We start from the raw sequence: 11720 nt of genomic DNA on the forward strand, positions 1-11720 counted from the left end.
AGAAAGTTTAACATTAATTCTATCGGTTGAGCAGACTACATCAATGGCAATTATAATATTTTTTATTTTCATTCTATTCATTCCCTAGTAAATGTCATTACTTAACCCTATCTTTTGTGTACCAAACTAACCACATCAAGAACAAACAAAATCAACTTTTATCATTTGAACCTTTTTATAACTACTTTTTCAAGTGTCAAAATCTCATGCACACCCCACCTAGTGGATCTAACTATATAGCCAAATTTAATATTTATTTTATTGACAAAAATTACATCAAAATATCTATCATTTATAATAATTGTTATTGATATTTTATAACTACTTAATTGTTCTACTTTCTTTATTTTCTAAAAAATATCATTACTAAACCTATTCATTCTTTTGTACAAACTACCAATAAATGCAATTCCTAAAAAATTACATCAAAATATCTATCATTTATAATAATTGTTATTGATATTTTTATAACTACTTAATTGTTCTACTTTCTTTATTTTCTAAAAAATATCATTACCAAACCTATTCATTTTTTTGTACAAACTACCAATAAATGCAATTCCTAAAGAACATGGAATTCCAGATTGTCCTTCCACTTCTCTTATTTGCCTCAACTATGTTGAAATTCCTTTAATTCCATTCCATTGCTTCTACAATAAAATAAACATCAATTTACTTTTAATTTGATTGGAAGGTTTTTTCATCAAACCCCAACTACCTAATACCAAAGAAGACCCCTATGCTGAAAACCCTTTCAACTCAAAGACCTAAGGGACAAGGCCTGAACAACATCAAATTTCACCATACCTCATCCCTTATGATATAAAGATTTGTCTTTAAAAAAACTCATATTGATCAAATACCCATTAACATCTATCTCAATATTTAATACCATACTTGCTTTATTTTATACTACATTTATCAACTTCAATGATGTAGATTAAAGGTGTATAATAATGCAAGACAAGCACTTCATTTCTCTACTTTGTAATCTTGGTATGAATTATAATACTCATTTTTAATACCAAGCTGAATCAAATTAATAATTTGGAGTAATTGAAAACCTAATAACATTATATTTAATGTATAGTTTCAATCACTTAAACTAAATTACAAAATTCCAAATATGTTTCAATCACTAACAAAAATATGTCAAATCCAAAGCCAAATGTGTTCCATGTTTCTGAAAGTGAGATTGTGGGGTCTCATACATCATAATTGACATACGAAACCACTGTCACCAATTGTCAAAAAAGAGGAAGAATCAATTCATTGTTTTTTACTTTCTATGATTTTTTTATAGTTTTTCTTTGATGCTTTTCACCTACTAACACTTCGTGTTAACCTGCGACAAAACTTTGCCTACTTTTGTCATTTCAGTGAGCCTTTTTGAACTGGGCACAATTTATCATGGAACATTTTGGAGTAGAGTAGCTTGTCTCAAGCATGATGAGCTGTAATTTGTCATTTCATTTAATGTCGTCTTTGAGATCATGTGTCTATGAGACCAAACATAAAACACAACTCATACCTTACAGAGGCATGTCAATCCATAAATGAAATGGCCACAACAAAATATCAATGACTGGTTTATTCCCTTTGGAATGTACTTGATCTACTGGTGACCACAAACATCCTACCATTTGACAACCAAACAAATTAAAGCCATTTAAGCATTTACTGTACCACATGTGATTCAGCCAAACACCCATCTAAAAAATTGCACTTTTTTTCCTGGAATCCAACTGTCATTCTCAGTCATGTCAGCTTTAATTAACTTTACAGTTGTTCCACAACACAGTAAATCATTCCAGACTTTTTTCAATCACATTGTTCCTTCACCATAGCATTTATTCCTGCCGTGAAACAATGGTGAACAGCAGGAAAAAAACACAGATATTGGATCTACAGCATTTCAACCTTGCCATGAAACAATGCTGAATGAAACAGCAAGAGAAAACACCAAAAAAAAACCCATTTCATGAACTGATCTGTTATTTCCAAAATGCAGATAAATTTATTCCGAAAAATCATCAAAATAGTCTCTACATAAAACCCATAAACAAGTGATCCATATCATACAACCATGGAGGGAGGACTCAACAATGGATTTCAAAGCTCCCACAGAGTGGAACAGAGACAAAAGAATAATAATAACATCAATGTCGATCTAATAACAACATCAACAACAATAAAAGATGTCTTTTTATGCAGAAAAAACTAACCAGGCAATGTTGTGTGATCTGACAGATGGAACACACACAAAATAATAATGTCGGATCTAAATTCTAAGCTACTACTGAAACGAAACTAACCCAAAAAAGAAACACACACTAAGTGGCGGCGATCCCGGAGTTTAGAAAAGGAACAATCCTGCGGCACCAGCAGCTGCAAAAACCGCCATTTTCTCCAGAGTGATCATAGATCCGCCACTGGTGGCAGCTTCCCCGGGGGAACCAGCAGGAGAAACACCAGCAGAAGTCGGCATGGGTGGGCTTGCGACGGGTGATGCAGAAGGGCTAGTGGCAACGACAGGAGTGGCGGCGGTAGGGGTAAGGGCGGCGGGAGGAGTGGCGGCGGGGGGGGTGGCGGCGGGTGGAGTAGCGGCAGGGGGAGTGGCGGCGGGTGGTGTAGCGGTAGGGGGTGTAGCGGTGGGAGGGGTGGAGACGGTGGGTGGAGTGGCGGTTGGGGGAGAGGAGACAACTGGGGCTACTGCTGGTGGTGTGGCTTTGGTGGTGGGAGGAGTGGCAGTGGTGGGAGGTGTGGCGGTGGTGGTGGGAGGTGTGGCGGTGGTGGTTGGAGGAGTAGCGGTGGTAACAGGGGCCGCAGCCTTAGGTGCAGGGGAAGTTGTGGGTGTTGCTGTAGGAGCCTGCTGTGAAGAAAACGCCACTAGGGCCATGAGAACAACCAATACTATTGCAGATCTGGCCATTTTGGGATTCGAATATAGTACCACTGTAATGCTGCTCTACTCTGCTGCTCTGCTTGGCTGTAATGGCTGCTTGAAGATCTTGTTCTCCAACTTTCTTCTCCTTGTCTGGCTGTAATGGGATTCGAACAAACGACCACTGAACGAGGAGAGGTGATGGAGAGCTGTGGAGTTTGAGAGTGAGGAGATTGTAGCCTCAAATACCCGGAGTTGTGGGGCCCAGTCCAGCCTAACCACTTTGGAAATTAAAAAGTTTGGGAAAAAAATTTAAATAATAAAAAGGGGCTAAATTTTATTTTATGAGGCATCCGATGCGTTTCTGTGAGTTGGCTCATTAAACCGCGTGTTATTTGTCATTACCGTTGTAAGTCAAGGTGGGTTTGGGAGGGATTTGTTTTGGGTTATTTTTATTTTTTATTTTTCTGTTTTTACTTAATTTTAGCGTTTACTTTGGGGTTAGCTGGGATGTCCGTGTGGACCAGACCATTTTGGTAATGAGTGCCGTCCCCTTGCAAACCCACATGGATTGCATGTGCCCACTCTTCGCTTTCACCGCATTAAAATCACAATATATCATTGTTGATTTTCATTTACTCAAAAATCTTTTTTATTGGGGGTTTTAATGTTATATTCAATTTTTGGTAATTGGATAAATGTAAATACAAATTTAGGTTATATTTATTTATTCCATCAAAGTTATGTGGCATCATTTCTTGCATTTAAGCAGACATAATCTTTGGTAGGTTCATTAGAATCATGTAACTTCAAGAGCAAACTAAAAGCACTTTAACATCTACTCAATTTTCAAGTTTTTTGGGGTGTCAAGAGCGAGATGGGGGTTGGTGGAGATTTTTTTTTGTTGGGTAATTTGATTTGGGAATATGAATTTAAGTTATATTTCTTTGGTTAAGAGGGTATTTATTCCACCAAAGTTATGTGACCTCATTTTGTAGTGGTGTTGATCTTGCACTCAACGAGACATAATCCTTGGGAGGTTCATTAGAATCATCTAACTTTACAAACAACCCACAAGCCCTTTAACATTTACTCAATTTCGAAAATTGTATAGAAAATATTATACCAATTTTAAGGAGAACTTTATTTGTTTGTTTATACCAATGTCAAATTCATTTTTTTTTAATTTGATTTGGGAATATGAATTTAAGTGTATTTGTTCCATCAAAGTTATGTGGCATCATCTCTTGCACTCAAGGAGACATAATCTTTCATAGGTTGATTAGAATCATCTAACTTCACAAGTAAACCAAAAGCCCTTTAACATCTACTCAAGCTTTTTTTTTGGGTGGGGGGGAGGATTATTTTTCCTTTTTAGTAATTTAATTTGGGAATATGAATTTAATATTTTTTTGGTTAAGAGGGTATGTATTCCATCAAAGTTATGTAACCTCATTTCATAGAGGTGTTGATCTTGCACTGAACAAGACATAATCCTTGGCAGGTTCATTAGAATCATCTAACTTTATGAATACACTAAAAGCCCTTTAACATCTACTCAATTTCAAAAATTGTATAGAAAATATTATACCAATTTTGAGGAGAATTTTGTTTGTGTGCTTATACCAATGTCAAATTCAATTTTTTGAATTTGATTTGGGAATATGAATTTAAGTTAGGTTTATTTTATTATAAGGATATTTATTTTATCAAAGTTATGTACAAACCAAAAGATAATCTTTGGTGGGTTTATTAGAATCATCTAACTTCATGAGCAAACCAAAAGCCCTTTAACATCTACTCACATAAATATTTCATAATTTGATTTGGGAATATGAATTTAAGTTGTATTTCTTTGGTTAAGAGGGTATTTATCCATCAACGTTATGTGACCTCGTTTTGTAGTGTTGTTGATCTTGCACTTAACGAGACATAATCCTTGGTAGGTTCATTAGAATCATCTAACTTTACAAACAAACCAAAAGCCCTTTAACAGCTACTTAATTTCAAAAATTGTATACAAAATATTATACATGTTTTAAGGAGAATTTTGTTTGTTTGTTTATACCAATGTCAAATTCATTTTTTTCAAAATTTGATTTGGGAATAGGAATCTAAGTTACGTTTCTTTCGTTAAAAAGGTATTTATTCCATCAAAGTTATGTCGCATCATCTCATAATGTTGATTCAATGGGAGATAATCTTTGGTGGTTTCATTAGAATCATCTAACTTTACAAACAAACAAACAAATATCCCTTTAACATCTACTCAAATTTTTTTGAGGGGTTTTATTTTAAAAAAATAATCACAATTTGACTTAGGAATTTGAATTTAAGTTATACTTCTTTGGTTAAGAGGATTTTATTCCACCAAAATTATGTGATCTCATTTCATAGTGTTGTCGATCTTGCACTGAACGAGACATAATCTTTGGTAGGTTCATTAGATCATCTAACTTTACAAACAAACCAAAAGCCCTTTAACATCTCAAATTTTGAAAACTATATGGAAAAATTATACCAATTTTAAAGAGATTTTTCTTTATTTGTTTATTTTTAAGTAATTTTTTTTTTTAGTTTCAACCTCATGATTAGGTCCACTATTGAAATCATGCTTATCAATAGTCGTGTTCCAATTTACTTTATAATTATTTGTATTAATCATGGGTTATGGATAAATTAGCTTTTCGCAAGGCCACAAACAATATTTGAAAGACTCAAACACAATATCATATTTGCCTAAATGAATTTTGCTAAAGTTATATATAGCTTTAATGAATGAGGGAAATGTCAACTTAAGTTATACTATTTTAAATGACCTTCTTACTATTTATAAGGATGAAAAGTATACATTCTAATTTTTTCCTTTCATTTGTTTCTTTAGAATATAATGATTGGTGTATAAGTTAAATATCTTGGTGTACTCATCGGCAAAATAGCTAGACCTATGTATGAATTTGACTTCTAACATCTCATTTATATCTATATATCTAGTATATAGCTTATCTATTCCTTTCCCTATGTCAAATTTGTGCCTCCCTAAATGAATCTAGTTCATATCTACAACATGGATTTAACCCTTGAAAAATAAAATTTAAAATTTAAAATTGGTCAAATTTGGCCCCTTACCTATCGACTTGAATTTAAAATAATTAAATTTGTACACTAGTAATGTATAAAAGGATAAAGCCTAATTTAATGTTAGGTATCTAGCTCCTCTAATGCCCATAGAGTATTTGCATCATCACTTAAGGAACATCATGGTACAACATTACAATATCAACTACCATCAACGTCATAGCAATAGCCTAGGTATACTCCATGATTACTTGGTACATCTTTTAACTATGTTCAAATCATTGTGGATTTTCATTTACTCAAAACAAAATATTTATTGGGGATTTTAATCTTAAATTCAATTTTTCATAATTTGATTTGGAAATACAAATTTTTGTTATATTTTTTATTAGAGGGTATTTGTTGTATCAAAACTATGTGGCCCGTTTCATAGTGTTTGCGAATATTGCACTTAACAAGACTTGATCCTAGGAATACGAATTTGAGTTATATTTCTTTTGTTAAAAGGATATTCATGCCATCAAAGTTGTTGGCATCATCTCATAGGGTTGTGGATCTTGTACTCAACAATATAATCTTAGTAATATGAATTTAAGTTATATTTCTTTCATTAAGAGGTATTCATTCCATCAAAGTCATGTGGCACAGTCTCACATTGTTGTGGACCTTGCACTCAACAAGACATGATCCTAAGAATATGAATTCAAGTTATATTTGTTTTGTTAAGAGGGTATTTGTTCTATCAAAGTTACATGGCCTCATCCCATAGTGTTGTGGATCTTGTACTCAACAAGATATAATCCTAGGGATATGAATTTAAGCTGTTTATTTTGTTAAATGAGTTTTTATTCCATCAAAGTTACTTGGCATCATCTCATAGTGTTGTGCAACTTGCACCTAATGAGACGTAATCATTGGTAGGTTCATTAGAATAATCTAACTTCACAAACAAACTAAAATCCCTTTAATATCTATTCATATTTTGAAACTTATTTAGATAATTTAAAAAGAAACTTATTTATTTATTTTTAAGTAATTTTTAATATTTAGTTTCAACCTCATGACTAGGACCACTTTAAAAATCATGCTTATCAATGATCATGTCCCAATTTAGATCATGGCTTATGGATTAATTAGCTTTTGACAAGACAACAAAAAATATTTCAATAGACCCAAACACTATACTATATTTGCCTAAATCTATTTGGCTAAAGTTATATATAACTTTAATAAATAAAGGGAAATGTCAACTTAAGTTCTAATATTTAAAATGGACTCCTTACTATTTGTAAGGATAAAAGGTATAAACTTTTTTCTTCCATTTTGGATTCCTTTCATTTGTTTATTTAGAATGTAATAATTACGTTATTTTCCTTTAGATTTTTTTGTGAAATCATCCAATATTACACCATCCTAGGGTTTCAAGTATATACATGAACACATCATTGTTTTTCAATAATCATTAGGGTTTTATTCTAAATCATCCCTATTTAATTGTTATATCTTGTATTCTACGATGTATGTTTTACTATGTGATATCATTCTTGTTGCCTTACCAACCTTTGATTACCCTATTAAGGTTTTATTTTATGTTTAATCATTGACTATTTTTTAATTTAAATCAACTTATCTTTTTTTTTAGCAAATTGTTGCCAAGGGGACAACTAACTTGCATTAAAACTAAAATGAAGATAACATAGAAGTTTTCCTTCAAATTCCTTAGAGTACAGATGGAAGGATCGCATAGAGCAGGCACAATCATCAACACATGGTAGTCTTAGTGGTTGCATAGTTGGCAGTTGTTTGAGTTAAGATAACCCCACCTTTTCAACAAGAAAGACCTTATTATCAAATTTGCTTGAAATATCTTGTCCTAGGATAGTCTTGAATAAAATTAACTCAGGGATGACCCTTTGGTGAAATGGTGGGGCTTCTTGCATGTAGTGCCTACAACCTAGGTTCAAACCTCACAGGTTCGTCTCTACCATGTTAACAATGGGGCATGCTTTACCATGGGGAGAACCTTGGAGAAATAGTGGGGCTTCTTGGCTATAGTGCTTACATCCTTGGTTCAAACCATAAAGTTTAGACCCGTTCATGGGCTAATCCTTTTTGTAAGGATCGTGGACAAAAGGAGGATATTTGGTCAAAACCAAAGCAGGGATGGGTTAAGATCAACTTTGACGGGGCCTCTAGGGGCAATCTGAGTATTTCTGGGGCAGGATGTGTGGCTCGCAATGATGAAGGGAAGGTTCTCTTCAAAGGTGTTAAAAGGTTGAAAGATGGAAATAATAATGACGCAGAGGTGCAAGCGGCTCTGTTGGCAATTGATTTGCCAGTTAACATGAAGGTTTTGAAAGTCCATTTGGAGGGAGATTCTCAAGTTGTGGTTAACGCAATCATGAAAGGAGTAACCCCAAGATGGAGATTAAATAAGTTTATCACCTTAATCTGCTCAAAATTAAAAACCTTTCAAAATTTTTGTATTTCTCATGTAAGGAGAAGTGGAAATGTCATTGTTGATGGGTTGTCCAATGTGGCATGCGATTTAGCTAAGGGAGAGGTGAGGTGGTGGGATGGTAATGATGGTAGCTTTCAATGGAGTTAAGACGGCTTGCTAAGTACAATAACAATGACAAACTTGAAATGTGTGAAATGCATTTTTTTCCTCTATTCGTGTGCCTAGGCTGGCTCGAGTATTACGGGCAATTAATGTTGAATTCCTCTGCAACAGCGACGGGAGTTGGGAGAGATACATTAATAGTTAGAATGACAATGTACACTCATTCATTGTGGTAGATGAGAGAATTTGGTGTTGGTCAAAGCGGTTTCTTTGCAGAGATAGACAATTTTGTGTGGTGCTCGAAATGGAAGCTAACTTCACACTCAAAACTTCTAAACTCATGCCTGCCTTTTGGGGTTCGGTTCCTAAAAAACGGCTGCAAAATATGTTTCTTGCAAGGGATCCCTTGTTCTTGAGGGTGGTTCAACTAGTTCTAAGCGAGGAGGTGGCAGTCATTGGTCATAAATACAGAACAAGAGTAGATATCTACTCCTTAATTATGGAATGGGGGCTGGAATTCGGTTATTCCTGTGAGGAGGCTAGAAGTGTGATGAGGACAATAGTGTCAAAATTTTACTTTCTTAACATGGAATCTCTGTTGGAGTGGGTGGTCCTGGGATGGGGCTTTTATGTCTCGAAAGGTATCCTGGAGGAGCATGCAGAACTTTGAGGCAGGCATATGCGGATTCCCTTTCTGCGACGCCTAGAAGAAGTAAAAGCTACATTTCGTCTGGATGCAAGGAGGGGGTGGGAGGGCCTGAAAATGTATGTTCAAATTGATGGAATTAGAGGAGATTATCAAGCAAGCGCAGGAGGAAGATGGGGTGGTGGATGAGGTGCGAAGGAAGCGACCAATAACCATGCATCTTTCGGTGGAAATGGCCAAGCAAAATGAGTCGCTGGCAATTAGACTAATTGATGACAAGAACAGGGTGGGTGGTGTTTTGAGTGCCTCGACTGCAGGAGCGGTGAAGAAAGAGAGATGAAGATACTGTAGGTCAGGGTACCTCTTGGTGCCAATTTCTTATTTTTTGTTAAATTTTATTTGAATATCTTTAACTTTCTGTTAGAAACTATTTGAATAATATATACCAAAATTTTGTATGGCATGTTGTATATGGGCATTTCTGTACTCATAGTAGTGGGGTGTGTGGTTTGAGCAGGTTATCGGTTTGTGAATTTATTTTTGTTGATGGGTGGTTTGGAGTTTTTTATGGGTAGTTTTTCGGGGAAGTGGTTTGATAGTTAAAATCTGGTTGAAGATGTATTGTTTTAGCTTTATTTAATAAAATTATAAATATTACCGATCAAAAAAAAAATCAACCCTTATCTTATTATTATATTATTTACCCATTTTTATTAGGGTTTGAGACTTTGTTGTAATTTCTACTTCATCATGGATGTCTATTACCCCTTCCTCACCACACTGTCTTCCTATTTCAAGTGTTATTTATGATGGTGCATCTTTGGTGGCTTATGATAGTGACTTGGGCGTACTACTTCAACCATGTATGCAATATTTACATCGAGGACTCTTGAATCATGTGAGATTGTACCTAGCAAGCCTATTTCTTTTCCATCTCATGATAAATTTTCTTTTACATCCATTGGATTCTCCTCCATGCATATGTCTTGATTCATTTTTTCTTGAGGAGTCTAGTAATGATAATACACATTAATCCATACATAGTGTTATACCCATTTATTTGGGATTGCCTATAAATCATGATTATCTTAGTGATGAGCTTCATGATGATTGTATTTATTTTATCACTTATGATAAGCCTTGTTCACCTTCATGATAGGTCATTAATCTTTATTAGATCATGATGAGCCCTCTTTTCTATCTCGTGGATCATGGTCTACTAGTAATGCATTTAGTGATAAGCATATTGATGCATCTTTATCCTCTTATATAATGTGGTCAATGATTCTTTGCTTCACGATGATGCAATTTATGATAAACATCCTCTCAATATCCCACAATAGAGTCATTTAGTGGAAGTGGAGATGAAAAATTATGTGTTAGATCATTCTTATCTTTGTATTATGCTTCTACATATGATGATGGTACTTTGATACATGTCTTTAGTGATACTTTGATTGATAGAGCTAAATAATGGTTCGTTTCATGTCATGCTTCATATACATCCTTCCATACATTGTCATATTCTTTCTAGATTAATTTAATATGGACCATTAAATAAGTTTTACTCATGCTTTTCATTTCCCTTCTGACGACTCCTCCTTAGTAGATCCTAAGGACTTTGCTATGAATCACTGTGATATAAAACTTTTTTTAAGGAGATGAGTAAGGATCCTCTCACATTTTATTTAAGTGTATATCTGAGTGATTGTAGAGTAAATTACTTTGCACTAGATTTATTAAAGAGTCCCATTATTCAAACATACCTATAGATAAATAAAATCATGATGATATGTTACAATTTTTATTTAATATATGTGATACTAATGTACCATTAGTTGATGATACATATTTCACATACCACTAACACATGCAAATATGGGACATGCTAAGTTGGATATTTTACCTTGTGTGAACTACTTTGTCATTGTAATTAACAATATGGTATGGTATGTTGATAAGTAAGCTTAAGAGTTTGACCATAAGAGGACACTAACAAAGTATTATGTAATCCTTTGGCATATCCTTCATCAAATGAATTTGTGGCACCTTTTTTTGAAAATTGTGGTGGTAGACGTGATTCATCATGACATTATAGTATTTCCAAGAAATTTCCTTCCCTTATGCCCATGAAGTTCAATTCCTTGCTAAGATTTTCCCATCAAAATTGAGCGATAACACACTTACATGCTTTTATTCATTATCTTGTTATTCCATTATTTCAATAAAGGATTTGGCTAGCACTTTCATAAAAAAAAATTATTACAATATTGAGAATTTAGAAGTCATTGATCACCCAATGCATGCAATGCAAAGGGGAATTAGAGTCGATTAAGTATTATATTTTCATGTTTTAAACTTTTCTTACTAATATGTTATTTTTTTCATGAAATGATGAACATCAACACACACACACACACACACACACACACACACACACACACACACACACACACACACACACACACACACACACACACACACACACACACACACATGAATGGTTTACTTCTAATATTTTAGAGATAAGTGTATTACTATAAAGTCAA

General features: G+C 34.1%; 1 protein-coding gene across 1 annotated transcript; it reads right to left on the reverse strand.

Annotated features, from left to right (window-relative positions):
* Window positions 1–1994: 1994 nt before the first annotated feature.
* On the reverse strand, window positions 1995–3108 carry LOC131059726 (classical arabinogalactan protein 4). Its single transcript, XM_057992752.2, has one exon. The coding sequence runs from the start codon at window positions 2930–2932 to the stop codon at window positions 2357–2359; it is 576 nt and encodes a 191-aa protein (XP_057848735.2). The 5' UTR covers window positions 2933–3108; the 3' UTR covers window positions 1995–2356.
* Window positions 3109–11720: the final 8612 nt, after the last annotated feature.

This window comes from Cryptomeria japonica, chromosome 3 (assembly GCF_030272615.1).
Source record: "Cryptomeria japonica chromosome 3, Sugi_1.0, whole genome shotgun sequence".
Lineage (NCBI taxonomy): Eukaryota > Viridiplantae > Streptophyta > Pinopsida > Cupressales > Cupressaceae > Cryptomeria > Cryptomeria japonica.

Excerpts from the sequence above, each read along its gene's own strand:
- LOC131059726 (XM_057992752.2), bottom strand. The coding sequence starts at position 2,932 with ATGGCCAGATCTGCAATAGTATTGGTTGTTCTCATGGCCCTAGTGGCG.